General features: G+C 44.3%; 1 protein-coding gene and 1 long non-coding RNA gene across 4 annotated transcripts in view; one reads left to right on the top strand and one right to left on the bottom strand.

Moving 5' to 3' along the window:
* Positions 1-762: 762 nt before the first annotated feature.
* LOC147754768 (uncharacterized) lies at positions 763-16,984 on the bottom strand. Its single transcript, XR_015330052.1, has 3 exons — positions 16,645-16,984; positions 15,427-15,729; positions 763-1,505 (listed from the first exon to the last, which is right to left on the bottom strand). It is a non-coding gene; the product is annotated as an uncharacterized LOC147754768 (long non-coding RNA).
* Positions 2,560-18,720, top strand: part of LOC111252325 (eukaryotic translation initiation factor 4 gamma 3-like) — a 30,893-nt gene continuing 14,732 nt past the window's right edge. Inside the window, exons 1-6 of one of the 3 annotated variants that reach the window (XM_022809992.2) lie at positions 2,560-2,962; positions 12,533-12,552; positions 12,762-13,045; positions 13,323-13,420; positions 13,868-14,747; positions 15,503-15,656. In XM_022809992.2, coding sequence (XP_022665727.1) covers positions 2,781-2,962; positions 12,533-12,552; positions 12,762-13,045; positions 13,323-13,420; positions 13,868-14,747; positions 15,503-15,656 — 1,618 coding nt within the window. In that variant the 5' untranslated portion in view covers positions 2,560-2,780. Of the gene's footprint in view, positions 2,963-12,532; positions 12,553-12,761; positions 13,046-13,322; positions 13,421-13,864; positions 14,748-15,502; positions 15,657-18,720 lie in introns of all 3 variants that reach the window. The other 2 variants (XM_022809991.2, XM_022809994.2) reach the window with 2 other exon arrangements.

Genomic DNA, 18,720 nt, shown 5'->3' with positions numbered 1-18,720 from the left:
GCCAAGCAGACCACCCGCCAAATACGGATTTGACATTTGTTCATTTTGGGGACACGTAGCCTCGTTCACTTAACGGCGACCGGGGCCGGCATTAATAAAACGTTCGAGGAAAATTTTTAGTCAGAAATTTCGTAGTATATGTGGGTAGTCGTTTTCGGTAACCTTTCCCTTTGGCGTTCTTAAGTCGACAATTTGTGTATAATCTAGTCGTTCTTGGGTGGATGTCTCTATAGCAAAACCATCACGTCAAAGTGATACACATCAAAACTAACTTCAGCAAATAAGTAACAATGCTGCTTTCAATGTAAAATGGATGTGATAAATAAAACCTAAATAATTAAGTAAGATGAAAATCTTGCTTGTATTGACGCATTATCGTGTGAATAAAAGCAGACGATATTTCAGTGCGTCGGCACGTATCTGGTCGAAACATATATCAACTGGACAAAAATCAACATCGTCCGCGCCGACCCCGCCATTCGCTCAAAGAGCTGGTCACGAGGGTATCTTTAAGACTACCTGAAATAACTTCGTTTTCTTTTACGTAAGCAGATACCTGACTCGCTTTTGAAACCGGTGTCTCCGCGCAGCTTGCAAGCAAAATACTGTTTATTTCGATTAATTAAGCTTGCTTTTCTTGATATACTCGGTAAGTTTGTAAATTTTAGTTATGAAGTAGTTAACGGAATAAGCAAAGTTCTAGCGAACGTCAAACTTCACGTACCCCACTCTTAAAGCCTTTGTATAATCAGTAATCAGGTAAAGGGTTAAAGTCTGTTTAGTTTATTATTACTAAGAATAAGATGAGCGTGTAACACCCTTCATAGTATTAAAGTAACTCATCACAATGTGGCTCAAATAAGAGCAGATATCATAAGAGAAATTCACAAATGATTTTTGTCGAACATTGATCCTGAAATTAAATCATTAAGGATCATTATATTCCATTATTATTCCCGTGAGTCGTCTTTAGCTTCCAAAAAAATGATAAGTCTTGCAAAGATCCAAACGTTCGTAGTAGGAGTAGAGTATGTCCAGGTGGAACGAAAATTCTGGGTTGCAATGCTTTTTCCCCATATAAACTGCATGACCTCACAATAATGCTCGGTAGATGTGCTGGTAGAGACGTTTAAAACGTTATTCTTCCAAATTTTACTCAGCTAGTAGTAGAAAAGATAGGTCTTCTTTCTAGTAGTCACTCGAAGCGTTGCAGTGGAAGTTGAAGTAACATTTCTCCACTTCGTATGCCACTTTTAGGGACCGCCTCTGCAACAAAAACTGTTCAGCACGTTCTTCTCCTGAGATAGTTTTGTTTCCTATTTCCGGCAATAGAGGGAGCGCCAGATTTTTCTTCATCTTGAAACGTCTTGAAAGCCGTCAGTCTAATTGGGTAAGTGTCAAGTACCGTTAGATATTTCATGCTCATAAAGTTTGGTTGCTGAGCTGAAGAGTGTTACTTTACTACGGACGAATGAAGGCATTAGGATGCTTGCTCGATATCCCATCTACAATTCAAAACATAAATTTCCAATTAGTCAGTGAAAAATGGAGTTTCCTTTTATGGCCAGCTTTGAGCGCAAACTCTAACGCAAAAACCAGAATAGAGGTTAACTTGCGTATTCGTGCAAACATGATCGAAAAATATTAGGCCTCGACCGAATCCATACTATTTAACGGATTTTAACAAAATAATTGAAAGAGGGAAAAATAGGCTTGTTCTTCGTATAGAAGAAAAAAATATTCGTAAACTTAGAGTGAAGTTTGTGAACGTTGCTCGGTGATCCTCTTCGTTGAAAATGAATTGGGGACAGCTTTACGTGCGCTTTATGTGCGTATTTTAATTATAATCTTTCGCTGTTGACAGAAGTCACTACTTGTGTCTTGCTACTTTTCTAACTGAGCAAATCATAGTCCAAGTTGGTGACAATTGGTGAACCATCCTTTATCAGAGAGCTATTGAGCTTATTTTTAGTGTGTTTGTATTAAGCAATATACAGCAGAACCGTTCAAAATTTCCATTTGCGTCCACCGAATGACAAAATTAAATTGCCGACACAGAATGTTGTCTACGATTCTCTGTTAGTGGCCTGCCTCTTTCGTCCTCGACAGTACCGACTATGTGCAACAAAAAAGTATAACAATTTTTTGTTAAGCCTTCTTTTTAATAAGTTATTTTTATCCGCCTACAAAATTCTACTCCAATATTCCTTCCGGCCTGCAAGTGTTTTTCTTTCTGCCGCCGCCGCTGCTGGCGCCGCCGCCGTCGACATTGCTCGCGCCATTCCCATTCATGCGGTGGGTACGAGCGATGTCGCCCGTCGGCTTCAGTTGAACTTTGGCGCGCTCCTACCTGCCATCGAATGATGGTTAGTGTTGCCGCTGCTGTCGCTGTTTCTCGGGCAGGCAGCAGGCACTATTACGGCGGATTGGCTGGCTGGAAGAGAGACGGACAACAGACAGGGAAGCAAACAGCCGCTTTCGTTGTAGTTGCTGGCAGCAGCAGCAGCAGCAGCGGTAGCGGCGGCGGCGGTAGTGGCTGTCTGCAAGCGGTCGGCAATACGTTTATCCGATGCTATCGGCCAGCAAGCAGGAGCATTCCTTCTAACAAGCGCCATCTTGTGTGCGCCTGCTTGTTCTCTAAGGCAAAGGGCTGAGAATTAAATCCCTAGAAATCATCAGTGTTTCGTGGTGAAATCGTGTTTAAGTTTAGCTAGTGAGTGCGAGAGTGATATGCTCATTTAATTGGTGGATTGGGCGAGCCCGCGCCCCGAGGGGCTGTCATGCCAGGTCTCCCCCTGGTGCAGCAACCCACCGGGCCTGTTCCGGGCACCAATAGCGGCCCACCGAGACAGCAGCCCAAGTACAATCCTATGCAGCAGCACGGGCCACATCCCGGCTCTCAGCCGCATCCTGGCCCACACCAACATCGCGGAAACCCCGCCGGACAGCCAACACCCCAGACGTGAGTATTCCGTCTAACTACATTATCTTAATGTACATAGACATACATGCAGTCAGTTCCTTCTGTCCAGCCACCAGCCATTAGCCACCGACCAGCAGCAGCCGTCGCTGTCGTTTCAGTCGTGTGTTATAGTTAGCCAACTGCCTCCGCTCTCGAGAACACTTAATCCTACAATGGTAGATTGATTTTTTATTAGCCCATAAGGGTACGCCAGCCAGCGATATGAAGACATCGCGATCATCGTGCAGGAATAGTACGACGACAGACAGGCAGCAGGGGGTAACGAAAGGCTGGCTGCTGGACTGCCAGCTCTCCGCCTCTGGGGCACTCAGACACATGCGGTGCGTGCGTGCCCTATACTACATTTACCGGAATTAGCACAGTGCTTCGATTTATAGGGAAAATCAACAAGAGCTAAGAATACTATATATCGTGTCGCACATAATTTCGTGCTGTTGATGCTCTTACCATTACCGCTACTGCAATCACTACGGATGTTGCTTCACTTTTCTATATTTTGCGCCTATTCCTACATATGGCTACTATCGCAGGTGAATTGCGATAAGCAATTGTAAAAAAGTTTAACTTGTAACACATATACACATATACATATATATATACATATATATACTACTGAAATACAGGCAGCGGGCGTGTACGTATGTATCTACAACAGTATTAACGGCAACGGTCAACTCGACAAGATGTTTTTCGATCTGTTGCGGCCGCAGCCACTGCACCAACTGCCGGTGCGATTGTTGACGGGACTTCCACAAACCAGTAACACGACAGGACATGGACATATCATCCCGTTGTTAGTATATCGCGCCGTGATCGCCTCTCGCTGTGAGCCGTCGTCGTGACGGCAGCCAGCAAGTAACAGCATCGTATCCGTAGGACAGGCGGCAACGGCCGCAGCAGCAGCAGCAGTAGACGACCTGCTGCAGTAGTATTAGGTAGGGGGAAAAGAGAAAGAGCGAGACGTTATTCCAACTTGTCTACGTGCTTATGAAATAGACCTGATCTCGCGATCGGTTCAGAGGCTACTGCTACTGCTGCTGCTGGTGCTATATAAGCAATGGCATGCTGCAGAGAAAGTGAATGCGAGTAAATACACTTACGGTTCAGAGCGTGACAGTAATTACTGAGGGCAGTGTTTGTGGAAAATGTTTTTCAGCGTTAATCTTAATCGCAACAGTGTGTAACATAACCAACCGATTGCGGAGACTCTTAGTCCGTTTATTAACTACCACCACTAGTACGAGCGACAGTGGCGGTGATCATATGTGGCATACTAACAGTTAATTAAGGGTGGCACGATTTTCGCTGCTAGGGGGTATTATTTGTATCACTCGTATTCACGTTATTATTGTTGTTCCTTGCGCCGCATGGCTAGCCTGGATTCGACAACACGCTATGGATTTGATCCGCCACTAACCTGATGATGTTTCGCTAGTGTCAGGGGGCTTTTTACGCAAGCGGGTGCAAACAGCGAAGGCGGTAATCCGTGTGTGCTAGTATGTGTGTGGGCATGAGGTCGCCATATCTGGAACTAACTGTTATGTCTAACGAAGGAGCACGAAGCAATCGAGGACAATTCTGCGTGCCTGTTGTTTTTGTCGCCGTTTCCACCACCGCTGTCGGTGTTATATGTGCGATTCATGCAAGACAATACTCTATGCATGAATTGGCAAAGTTGTTTCGTTATTAGTTATTACAATAACGTCTATTCACGTAGACACGGACCGCATTTCTTTTTGAAAAGAAGAGAAATTCGAAAACTCATTACGTGTCGTAAAATAGGATCACATCTTGTTAGAGATAATGGTGGTCCCAATACTTCATTTGATTTAAACAATTGGTTAGGTTAGATTAGTTTCAGTAAATGTAATAGATGTATGATAAGAAAAACAACCAGTCGTTAATAGGCTATCATTTCCGTTTAGTCCGTTTTTTCTGTGTCGGTCCGTCTGATCGTAACCGAACACTGTAGCACGTCCGTTTATACAGGTTTGCATGCCCCCTGTTATAGTTTATGGATGCTTTAGGGATTTCTCCGATAAGAGCTGCAGAGTCAACTTGTCTGGCTAAATAAGTTATATTTCTCGATCGCTCTTGATGAGTAAACATATTTTCATTAGGAAATTATTGTCTAAGAGCGTATTTAGAGTATCGCTTTACGATTTACTTTTAGTTGGAAGCTTATCTCACGTTCTTCTGCAGGGGTTCGCTGTAATAAAAAGCAAACTCCAAAATAGCGAGAACCATCGTTTCGAATAATGTGTCCTTTCCCATTATTCGAGTTAAAAAAAAAAACTCAAACGTATAAAAACATGAGAAAATATGACTGAAGAAAAATTCATTAACGAGGACGTCGTAGAATGGATACTGTAAAATGTCTAAAAATATAATTTTTCGTTCTGTATCGGAAACGTGCGTATGCCAACGGTCGGCTGGCTGGACGTCGATATACATTGTGTATGCAGCAGTCGTCGCTCTCTTCATCGTTATTCTTGATGCTACTACCGTTGACGAGAACGTCGTTCAACGACTGAGTCCCGAGCTGGACGAGTGTGGTGCTCATCTGAATGGTGCCGTACTGGGGGTTGTGGCGATGGCGGTAGCGTAATCGTTTGCCGCTGCAAGTAGTAGTGGGCCATTCAGTCCGTCAGTAGTATTGAACATTCATTCAACTGATGTTAGTGGCTATCGGTCCCGCTGGCGCCGTCGCTGCTGTTACCGCTGTCTTCCAATCGCTTGTTTGGCTCGGTCGGTCTTTGGCTCTCCTGTCATCCATTCGCATCCACGCGACGTCGACGGTACAAACGGAGCCCCCAGCGGCGGCACTGCTGTCTGCTGCTGCTGCTGCTGCTTTTACCTGTCGATTGCAGTCGTTGCCGTAGCCGTAGCCGTAGCCGTAGTTGGCCGTCGACGACGTCTGCTCTTCGCTTCTTCTGCTACGATCATTGCTGCTGCTGCTGCTGCAGCCGCCGCCGCCGCCGCCGCCGCCGCGCCTGGTGTTATTTTCTCCTGCCGTCGTGCATTACCGCTCGGCGACGATTTGCTGATGTAGCTTTTTATACCGCTGCCGTCATTGTAGTTTCCTAGGCATTACCTTTTCTATTCAGCATGATCATTATTATTATTAGGTCATACCGGCGCTGCTATTAGCACCAGAATTGCAAGAGCTGATTGTGACGCGCTAGGCTTAGATAACTACTATCTCTGTTGGCTAGCTGTTGTTATCAAATACACATGACAGAATGTTATTGTTGACCTAGTACATATTTTCACGTCTACTATTAGGACTAGTAATAGCTTTCGTTGCTTACTATTCGACATACGCCAATTGCAGTTATGCTGCGGATGAAGTGCATGTGGTGTCATAGCCAACATGGACTTCATCTACGGACATGTCGGCGACATCAGCGGAAGCAGCGGCTCCAGAAATAGCAAACTGCATCAACAGGGAAAAAGAGAAGGAAGTGACGGCGGCTGCTGATTGCGATGATGATTGTCGCTATCGCCATAAAGTTACTACCGCTACTATCGCAGCTGATAGTGGTTGTTGATTCTGCCGGTGCCGCCGACGCGCTGTTGGCAACAGCCATTAACCGACCAGAGGTGATAATGCGAATAATAGCAGTTGTAGTGTTGAGGATAGCGCCAGTTGAATTGCTATTTCACTACCGCTGTAGATGCGGCTGCCCCGGCAGTCTGCGATACCACCGCGATGATGACAATGGCTGCGATGGTGCCAGTCTTTGACAGCAATGGCGGCGGTAGTAGCGATGATCGAAGAAGTAGTGGCAGCCGCATCGACAGCAGCTCGTCGTCGGCGTGGTCTTCGTCGTCGGCGTCGTCATCGGCGGCGGCGGAGGCGGAGGCCGTTGCCGGGCATTCCTTTGCCTCGTGTCTGTCCATCTGTATCTGTCGAATGGCTGCTATCCACCGTCGTCGCTGACTGTTCGCTGCTCGTTTTACTGAGCGATAATTTTTACTTCTACTACGACTACTCACCTTACTACCACTCTACCATCCTTCCTTACTTGCTGAGAGGCTGTGCTACGCGAACCTTTTGCGCTCTCCGTCTGCTACCGTCGCTGATCAGCTCGCCACCGCTGCTGCTAAGATGTACAACAGTAGCAACAAAACAAGACAAAGCAGCGTCGCGCAGGGAAAGAGGCGACTAAGCACGTTTTACAGTAACAGCGAGAGCGGCGACGGTAGCAGGCGCGGCAACAGACCCTCTTCTCTGCGAAGGAATGTATCGGTGTCACAGCGATACATTAGACATTAACACGTAAAGAATAGATATCTGTTACAGGATACAAAGCTACTGTATAATAGTAGTAATAATAATAATCGAAATAATACAGAAGTGATGGTAGTAACAATCTGCACAGATGGGAATTGCGATAACTTGTTCGTCATTTCAACCGTCCGTACGAGATCCCATGCCCCTTAACAGAATGTAACTTTTTTCTTTTACCATGTTTGCTGCAGTAACTTTTTTTTTGTCTGATCCGGTCGTGGATCCATCCATAGACAGTTGCTGGGATACGTTTGTTCAGGTTGCTTGAGGCTTATCCATGTTTGTCTGTGCGCCACTTCTGCGAAAAAAGCCTACAGTCGAGCTTGGATCTGTGTTTGGGTTTTTTTTTTGTACAAAAGGCCGCTGTGCATTTTGGCTACACAGTGACATACAGTAGAGGACGGGGCAAAGCGAAATTAAATGACATCGTTTATTCGTGCCTTTTGTCAACCCCGGGCTCAGAAGCTCGGTTATGATCGTTTTGGGTCTGTGATCGCGTGCGGAATTTCCGGCAAATTCTGTGAAAAAGCCTACTTTTCTGGTTAAACGTCACATTTGAACAAATATCTGTATGATACTACATATAGTAAAATAAGTCTAGTGTACTGCCTAGAACACGTGAAACATTTTATGGCATATATAAGTTAACAAGGTATTCTTGACGGTTGACAGAAGACGTCAGACGAAGCCTGACTGATAGTCAATGCCATATTGTAAAAAGCATATCTCGGTAGCGCTTAATCTTCCGTTGTGCGCATTGGAGGTCGCATGATGTTTATATCGAAGGGGCCGAAAAGTAGTTGTCCATTAACTTTTGCATATCTTGCTCAAAGCAAGTATTGAACCAGTCATTCTGGAGTAGAGATATTGAGCCAAATCGTATTGATTGTTACCTGTACGATACGTGTGACAAAAGCTGCCAGTCTTCTGCTAACTGATGTGAATGGGTTTCTACTGGTAGGACGTTTTTATTATTTGAAATGTAAACGGCTAAGGCTTGTTTAGCCAGGCAGACTTTACGATAGAAATCGAAACTTGCACTCGTCCTTTACAAACTGCTCGCGGAGCCCATGATCCCCATCTTTGTCACCTGACATGTCTTCCTTCTGTGTGCAACGCTTACTATTCGAGTTTATGTCCGGTACCCCGTTAGTTATGGCAGGCAACTTGAAAAATCATCTTGATCATTACTTATGCTTGTGCCTTTATCTGCGGTGTTTCTCTTCCTGTGGATCGCTGTGAAGTTTTCATTTGGACTATTGATAAAATCCTAACGAATCATCACTATACGTTGGGGCTTACGTATTCGAACGCTTTTTCGAACCACGTTTAGATAAAGCTCGTTTAGTTTAAAGTTCGGTGCAATTTAATTCGGTGCGATGCTTGAGAGACTACTGTGCCAGCTTAACTATGTTACACCACATTCATTCAGATCAGATTTTTCTTGTTGGATCTAGAGCAAGCAGCACGTCCCATTTGATAGATTATAGCACTTATCTGTATCGCTTTCAAGCTTATCCTAGGGACCCAGAAGCAGAAGCCTAGCTATGGCCTTCAACCAAATGCTGAAACGGCCTTCCACAGTGAGTGCAGATCCTTCTCTATTTTTTTTTGTAATTCAATACAAATCGACGAAATTTGACAAATCTTCATAAATCTCCGAATGTCATACAACAAACCCGCGTTATTAAGCCTTGCACCTAACCGCGTACGGCCCAAGGATTATTGACGTATCCCTACAAGTAGAAGGAGTGGAAACTAATATATAGAGCGAATAGTTAGTTGAATATTGCACACTGACCCAACAGTCAAAGAAATCAAGAACTCTAATTATTTAAAAAAGCCATTGGGTTTTAGTTGGGAATCGAACCGTAGACCTTGTGGTTGTGAGTCTACCGCTTTACCCGACCCGCTATTGTAGCAACTGCAAATAAAAACAACAACGAAATAATGACACTACATCGTTAACCTTTAACTGGAACTAGGTAATAGCACATGGCGTGCGAAATTTTTGCATAACCACATTTAGATATACTCCTGCAGTAGGAAGTTTCTGTGCGATGAACTCTAATTTTGTATTACTCTCCCTTACTAAAGTCCTCTTTACAAGCATATTTTTATATATAATGTAACCATTCTGGCCAGGCAATTTATTGATGTAAGTTAATACAAGTTACTGCTACTTGCCCCTGATTCGACCGTTTGCCTACAGAGGAGGTTTCAGGGATCTACGGTATTAATTGCGAAACGTTACTTTTGGTGGGTTGAATCATTATCACCTGGTAATTAGAATTACATTATAGGAGTGAGTATTCATTATACAGTACAGACATTTCTTTATCTTTAACCTGGTACCAGCTAAGGAGCTATTTACACACTATCGGCAGCAAATTCTACATGCTATTATGCTCGAAACAGACTTGAGACTCATGACAAACCCAAAACAGCCACAATTAGACCCCTCGGCCTGTAACCACCCAATATAACATGTTATGCCTGGCGCGCATGCATTTAATAAAAAAATGGCCCAGTGACTAACGTGACGATCTGACGGGAATCGATAGTTACACATCCTATGTAATATCCATTCAGTGCTTGGTCGTGAAATAATCTGCGGCGCCCGCGCGGTGTAAAAACCATTTGGACAATCTTCCCTGCTTAGCAAGCTTCTTGCACCCTATAGGACAAGCAACGCATGTAAACAGCGAAAAAAACTCAATCAACGATAAATCACAGAAAATAAACTACAACTTCCGATTGCCGCGAGTCATGCAATAATATCAGCTGTAGTGCACCAGTTGGAAGCTGTTCAATTGGTTTGGAAAGTATCGCAAACGTATGAGGCACTGTACTGGTTAAACGAAAGTAGTGAATACCATATATATATATATGTATATATATATATATATATAACTATAAAAAAAATCTAATGATACGAAAAGCAATTTTACTTTTTGCGGGGACATTGAAAAGCAATTTTACTTTTTGCGGGGACATTGAAAATAAATATACGAATGTGATGTTCTTGTTATTCCTTGTCACTCAAAGAATATGGTTTGATTTCGCCTGTCTTTCGGGCGAACGCCTGTCAAGCCTATCGTCTTGTTTGTCATCTATCGATCATCTAGCCTGCCGCTGGCCCCACTTTGGTATGAGACGATTCAGACCTAGTAATGCAGAAAGCTCAAATTATGTGCAGGTTCTCCGCCGTTTTAAGCCCTGAATTCTATAGACTGTTCCTAAGCCGAGTCATAACATTGTCATAGCGTAATGAGTACTGGCTATCATCATAGTACCGACAGCGAGAAAGATTTGGTTTGTAAAAATATGTTATTAGCCGGCTGCCGAATCACTCATACTTCATCAAAACCAATCTTCGTTGTATGTACATAAATTATTACAAATTTGTTTGTTTGTCGGATTTAAAACCACCCTTGGATACTGTGTGTCGTTAGACATTCACCCCGGGGAAGACCTGCACATAGAATGGAACCAGTTACCCTAACACTTATCCTCCTGAAGAGAAAAATGTTTTTTTCTAGTAGAGCGTCAATTTGGTTTGTCGTAAACTTACGGTAGTAACGTCTCTCGTATCTCATGTTTCAAAAAAAACGCTACACCGCTGGTTATATACACCAAGACGGCCTTCCGACATAGTCTTCGATGATATATATATATCGAATTCACAAATGTATATTTGCGCAAGCTGGATTACGTGAACACGTGTGCTTAAGCTGCGTTTAATAGTAAAGAGGGGGCAGGGCTCCCTATGCGCAAACGTTATGTTATCGGAGGACAAGTTGCTGCTGGTGTTTATTTTGAAGCCAAAAACAATGTGGAAAGGAGAAATAATTTGCAATATTGGTTGTCGCCATATTTTCTTCGGTCTCATGAAACATGAGTTCACATGGTGCATGAGATTCAAGGTATCTCTCTGCTCAGGAAAGCAAAAACATGCATCCAAAGGTCAGCAGCTCGAGATAGCCTTGCAGGCAGGCAGGCGGACATAAAATAGAAAATAAAACAATGAGTTTCTAACGCTATGTATTGCAGTCCCTCTCTCATTAACAATTCATAAGAAGGCGGGCAACCCTTTAGCCGTTAGCACTAGGTGCACTTTAGTGCATTGTGCATCGGGCTATATTAGCTTCGTCTTCCTCTACATTAAAAATCAAAAGTATACTTCCAATCGGGACCCATTTCTCAGTTTCTAAATATCGTACATGAATGCAAAAAGGAAGTGTTCTCGTCGACTTTAAGCGCGTGCGCTTTGTGCGCACGTAATCACGCTTGGCTGAACGCCGTAAAATCTCCGTAGTTCTATTTTTTATTTCGTATTTCTTTTCTTGTCGTGTATGCAGCTCTTAAGCAGCATTTAGATGGATAGAAGGTAAGCATCGATTTGCGCGTATGGTTAATGAATTTCTACGACGTAAAAATTGATTCCCAAAAACAGATTAGATTCTGCTGTGCCAAGTGTTGACATGTTGTCAGTAAAACGTTGACAGAACAGTGAGTGTTGCCGTTTAATAATGATACAGCATCGTCTGTCACAGTGGAAGAACAATCTCTGTTAAGGATTGTTTCGATCGTAATTCGTCCATTTTGAAAGAGCAGCTGTGCGGTGTCATTTTTTTGTAATGGGCTCTAGTAGATCCTCATGGTGGTATGGCATGATCGGAATTCAACATTTTTCATGGATGCGCTGCGCTTGCACTGCCCCGCCGGTAGATGGCGTCACCAATACTGGTGATAGTGAGCGTTCTTCCTTTTCTATTTGCTACTGCTCATTGATTGAACGCAATGAAAAATGTTCTGGTCAACCTACTAAACATGACACTGATTTTACCCCCATTTTTGACCTAATAGTATGAGCTAGTCACGTCATTGTTGATTGATGGTATTGATCTTTTTTTGCTGTGATAACAACTTGAAGATTCTTTCGCTATGAGTGTCACAATAAGCGGTTTCATCTGAGAAACCTGTTAAGCAGTTTCAGGATAATCTTTGATGATTAGCAATAAATATGACACAGTATATAGTAAATGCCTTTTTCCTGATATAATTATTAATAACTGCGTTAAACAATATGTAGTACCGTGAATTCATCTACATAGGATTCAAATTTAGGTATATCTGCGGGTGTGATGCTAAGGTTTTACTTTGTGCTGGCGAAAATTCATTGCCAAGGTAATTTGCTACTTCGACTTTTACTAACAAGCAATACTGCGATTGTCGTTTTGTTTGGCTTACAGAATGAGGCCGGGAATGAACAGTAAGTGTCTCGTCTTCGGCGCCCACTTTCTTAAAGGAAGCAAAGAAACGACTCATAAATAAGATTTCTTTAAATAAATTATATTTTCTACGGCAGTTAGCAAGCCGTTTTTTAATTACCTTTCAAAATTCTAAAACTAAAAAGGGCACATAAAAATATATAGCTTGCTTGTTACCATGTGTATTTTACCGCATGTTTTCTTTTTTTAGATTTTGGGCAATATCCACGTGGAATGCCCCACCAAGGAGAAATGAAGGGCAGTCCTGTCGGCGCACAAGGCCCCCATGCCATACCAACTGGGCCCCCGCCAAGTGGAGCAGCCACGGGAGCACCAATGGCCGGTTTTCCCCCAGTTGGCCAAATGGTTGGTCCTAGCGTGCAGCAGATAACCATGGCACAACAAGGCCAACCGAATCAGCGCGCTGCTATAGCGTATAGCCAGTTCACCTATAATCCACCTGGCGCCAGACCACAACAGCCCTACACTACACAGGTACGTTTCTTTATTTCGCATGTAAGTACATGTTAGATAGATATATCTAACATGTATATAAGCTGTTCGATCCCATTATGGTGCCTACATTTGTGTTTGTCAAGTTTTTGATTTTAACGAAATATTTGCCTCAGTGCGTAAGATAACAGTTGGTTACCTTTAGTCGTGCGTGTAACTGCAATTAGATCCCCAAAGAAGTTATTGACACGCGTAAACTTGTATCTTACGCGGTTTTGTAACCGTGATCTTATATTTTGTAATTTTTTTGTTTTCTTAGGCTCCTGGTGGTCGCATGCCTGTGATCGTTCATGGTGCTCCGGGCTACCGCACCTTTTATCCGGCAGTATCAGCAGGCCACGCACAGAATTACTTTTTGTGAGTATTCGGACGCCTGAGCTTATCCTAAATACATTAATGTAATAACTGACACATTACTTTCGGGTTTAATCCTACCAGCTTATGATGGCAACCCCACCAGAATCTTTCAGGACCAGTTTCCGTGTTCAAAGCGTATTCACTGTAGCGCAGGTAGACCAGTTTTTATATATGACGGTTACGATAAGTAGTTCTATTTATGATAGTTAAAGTTACGGCAATAATTTTGAATAAAAATGGAGTAAATTTTAGGAGCTTCAAATCCGATGGTCATGTCGATTGTTCTCTAGGGTGGAACTAAGTTTACTTTTTGCATTAATTCCCATCCGGCGGTTATTGTAACGGTCCATCTTATTGAAAGTACTCCGTTTAGTAACGATTCCATGTGTTCTTGTTGTTGCGGGTGTCGCTGTTGACATCCCGACAACACACGCATTATTACAGTAGCGTACCTCAGGCGCCACCAATGCTAGCTGCTCAGCAAGGGGGTGCGATGATGACTGCTCAGACGGCAGCAGCGGCGTATCAACAACAGCAGCAACAACAGCAACAGCCGCAACAGCGAGGTTTGCAACAGCGAGAGCGAAAAATTCTTCAGATCAAGAACCCCGAAACAAATGAAGAGGTCCACCTAGACTATCGAAACAAGAAATCAAATTCAGGCCCGCCACAGTCCGCTATCGGCCCCGCGACGGTCCCTCCTGTTGGGCCACCTGCAGGCCCTCCTGCGGTATTGATGAACCCTAGTGGCATCCCGCCACAGATTCCCCCACAGAATTTAGTCGCAGTTAACCCGATGGTTCCGCCTACGCAGCAGCAGCAACAGCCGCCTACCCAGTCCACGCCACAACAAACCTCGCCCCTGGTGGGCTCACAACATCCGCCTGCGACATCGCCGCCGTCAATCACCGCAGCGGTACAACAGCAGCAAGCATCAGCGCCGGTTCCCACCGGACCCGGTCATGTCATGCCGGTGCCACTAGCGCAGCAGCAGCGACCAGCGGTCCCTCAAGGTTTACCACAGACACTACTACCAAGCGCAGTTGTGCCTCTACAACCGAAGCAACAACAGCCGTTATCTTCGGGACCCCCGCCAGCAGTTGTTCAAACACACCAACAGCAACCACAAACGCAACCTCAGCAGCAGACGCCCTCGGTCCAGCCTCAGCAACAGCAGCCGACGTCGCCGGCAGTGTTAGGTGGATACGCGGCAGCGGCCGCGGCCGCGACAAGTCCGCCTGCTCCCCTCTTGGGTGGAGTTGTGTCAAGTACCAATGGTGGCAGGCCTCCTACCCCGTCGATTTCTGCCCCTACTCCCGCAGCAACGGTGAGTGCGTTTGTCTGACACAACGATTGTTGCTATAACCACACCACGAACGAGACAATTATGTCATAGGCAGCAGCAGTCGCTTGTGGCACTACTACACTGTAATGAATGCACTACTAAACAAAAGCTATGGACCAAAGTGCGTCAGCTGATTTTATTTCATGCATATGCAGGTCGTGATAAACGAAGAGTGCGAAATAATATGCATGGCACGTTACGTTAGCAGCATGTGTTGCTTCTTTCACATTTGTTTTCGTAGTTATCATTGTGATCACCAAATAGCGGTGGCAACCATGTCCCACAGCTCACAGATTATCTGTAGCATTCGATAGTAGTACTTTTTTTGTTACCAGAACTGACGTTTCTTCGCAGCGTCACCAAGAATAACGAAGCGTCTTCAACGTCCGTTGAAGCTCGCCTAGACGAAACTTGGATTCGCTCCATTCTGGTATAATCTAATTCAGTATTCTATTAAATGTAGCTATCGTTATGATTCCAATGGCGGTGGTGTCATTTGAAAATAGGCTTTTTCATAAAAATGAATCAGCTCTCGCTGGGTAGGGTCTTGTCGTAAGAGAGGATTACTACTTAGCTAGTAGCTGCAATTAGTATTTGCGTTAGTGTTTCCATTCATATTTTCTATTACGTTGTTTAGCAAGAAAACACAATTTCAGCTTACGTGATTGTTTTGAGTTCTCCCTCTCACTGCTAATCTCTTCTCCTTTTTTTGCTGTGATTTTATTCCAATCATATAGGATACCGCTTCAACACAGCCGCTGGGTTCCCCCACCCCAGGGCAGGTCGTTACACAACCGACGCAGGTCACTCCTGACCATTCAGCAAAGAGGGAGACGGGTGATGCTACGCAGGCGTCGTCGTCATCCGTATCTTCCACCCCATCCGGTGAAGGTAAGCGAACAATGCCTGTCCTTAATTTGTAAGGCCCTTCTATCCATGGCGTTGTCTTGACTTAGAAGGGCATCTAAATTGAAAATGCAACTTATTCTTAACATAAATGGTGAAACGCAAATCATTGTGGAGTAATGCAAATGCAGTCTATACGACTGGCGTGAATGATTTCTCTTAAATTTGTATTTGTTGTTTCAAAAAGTGCGCGATGATGTTAGCGACTAGTATTTAATGGATGTCGGGTGAAGGATATCAGTTGATGAAATTATTCTGAATATGCCTGATAGCTATGGATCAGCTAACATTGATGAAAAGGCAGGGAACTGAAGCATCTGTGTGAAGGTATGTCGATTTAGATAGTGGATCCTTCACAGACAAGCTAGCTCGCCTGACTTTTCTGCGCTTTGTCAAAGGTCATTGCCGCCGCAATTTTTCGAGAATTTTATTTTTTTCAGTCGGTGATTGGTGTTACTGTTACCCGGTAGCAAGGTACACCTACTATGTTTTTTTGGTCTAACATGGCAGGGTTAATTTAGGACCATTTGAGCGGTAGCTACTGACTGGCTGATCGACATTCTGGATGCATGCTTGCGATGCCGCCGTTCTATTTTGGGTTTACCCGGAGTTAGTCCTAGCCGTCGTGTCGTAACCGACGGACATAACCACGAACGTTGTGTTTCACAAATCAGGCATTGTTCAGCCTTAGTTAAGCAGAACTAAAACTGAACAATAGAGACGTCATGGTCATTTACTCCTCGCATGATAATTAAAGTCAATGGTTTAGATTTTCGGCGAAACTTTTTGAACAAGTTTGGCGCTTGGCGTTTCACTTTCCATATTTATCCTTTGTCGTTGGAATACCACTAATGGAATAGCTAATTTAACGTATTTCCTACTGATTGCTTGACCTTGTCGCGACGGTACTAATAAATAGTCATTAGTTATCGTAAGAATTTTCTCAGATTCGTTATAGAGAGTTGGTGCTCACCGTTGCAGAGTCCTCCCACGGTGCCAGCTAACGGTGCCCTTTCATTTTGAGGAATTGGCTAACCATAGCCATTCACTCAGCTTGCGGCTGCTTCATAACCTTTTTTTACTGTTTTGGGGACGGTAGCAACAACAAGCTAACTGGTTTTTGAATTTGAACACAAAGGGCTGGCCAGGCTAAGATAAAGGATTTTTAGTATAGAGTCTAAGCAAACATCTTGCGGGTTCGGTTTCATTCATGCTTTTATCTCTTCCTCAACAAGAGTGCGCATCAACCTCGTATCGCGGTCATATGCGCGTTTGTCTAGTATCGTGTGGCTGCTTCTGGTTTGTGGCGCTTGCTGATACCACGGCATGGAAGGCAGAAGCACAAACAAGGCCCCTGAGCCAAAAATCGGCTGTCTCGAGTGTCTGTCTACAGCTAACGTGAGCGCTGGGTAGAAAGATCTTTCCGCTGGTTTCTTTCCGGATAGGCTGGCATTTCTAGTAGCAGTTAACAGCATTGGCAGCAATAGTAATAGCAGCGAGGCATTCAGATGCATTCTATGGCAGGGTACGAGCGATTGCGTATGCTGTTGCAGGCACATGGTTTGGTCGGTAGGCAGGCAGGCAGGCAGGCCGTAAGTTGTGTAGCGGTGGCTATAGCCGGTAGGCTCTCTCCCCAACCGATAGCCATAAGCCGGGAGTTCTGGTGCCGTGTACACGCTACACAGGTATACTTAGACGGCGGCTGTGGAGAGGCAGGCGTGCAGCATGAGCCGAAGCGTGAATGCCTTCGGTCGAATAACAGCCAGATTACCGTGCAGCTTAGTTTCTCCTAACCCTCCTTCCAGAGCGGCGTTTTGTTGTGTTATTTATGTGTGCTTGTTACTATTACTTGAAACGGTTGCGGTGAAATGAAGAAAAGCAAAAAAAGAACAGCCGAGAAGAAACAGCGTCGGCGAAAGAAGGATGAAAAGCAAAATACTGCACTTCTCACTGTCTAGTCAATTCCTGATGAAAAATTGCATCAGTTACCCCAAAAGTGGACTTCGTACATACTACTATACGCATGGCGATCTTCAGTGACTACTTCTGCAATGCAGTCGGTACGAGTCTCGCGGAAGTCGCCAAGCAAGTATCCTGGTCATTGAGAACGAAACGATTGGCATCTAGTACAGCCTGGTGGACTCGGATTAGGCCATTGTTGGACATGTGAACCCTAATACGACTGTACGTTTTCGCCTGGTCAACATGTGAGGTCGACGTGGATGTCGGCGGACAATCGGCTGCGCCGTGCCGATGTCGGCTACGCCGTACTGCAGCGGCCCGCAGTAATCCTATCTGACTATGTTTCTGCATCGACAGCAGGACTAAGGGTTGATCGTGCCGTTCGTAAGCTGCAGCGGGTGACCCTTGTTCACACTATAATAGTCATTGATAACTCAATGTGTGAACACTAAGCTTTGCTGTTAGACGGAGGCTTCCTTGAGGGAAGCTTGAAAGCTTAAAAAATAACGCCATACAACGCGAGGTTCGCTTAGTCGCGATGTTCGTGAACTAAGCAGTACAGCTTCCGTCCAGTGCGGAAAATTGCGAATTACTATAGTTGCGAATTACAGGTCGTTGCGGTAGTGATGCATAGGGTGGTGCGCGTGTTTTTGTGCGTGTTAAAAAAAAACGTAGGTGGCAAGCGGAGCCGACGCCAATGCGATTGCAATTCTTTCAGCGACAATACTAGTGGTTGCTGTACTGACTACTCAGAGATAGCGAATTTCAGAATCTGTTGGTATATATATATATATATATATATATATATATATATATATATACATGATATATGTATATGTATCATCTAGTGAAATCAACCAGTATTGACAAATGAATGGTGAACGTACCAGCGTTGGCACGTGCTGTCGTTTCCTAATTTCGACTTTGTGCGATTGGATTGATTGCGGAAATGCAAGGCTAGCTACTTTTTTTTAGACTGACTGCAGAAGCCAGTGGACTTCGATAATTCAGTGAGTCGATGCAATAGTTTAAGATGGATGCTCGAAGGAAGCGACTCAAAAAAAAGGCCGCCCTCCGACGGAGTCGA

Source organism: Varroa destructor, unplaced genomic scaffold (genome assembly GCF_002443255.2).
Source record: "Varroa destructor unplaced genomic scaffold, Vdes_3.0 BEIS01000006.1, whole genome shotgun sequence".
Classification (NCBI taxonomy): domain Eukaryota; kingdom Metazoa; phylum Arthropoda; class Arachnida; order Mesostigmata; family Varroidae; genus Varroa; species Varroa destructor.
Note: the sequence above shows the minus strand (reverse complement) of the source record. Positions and strands in the feature narration are given on the sequence as shown.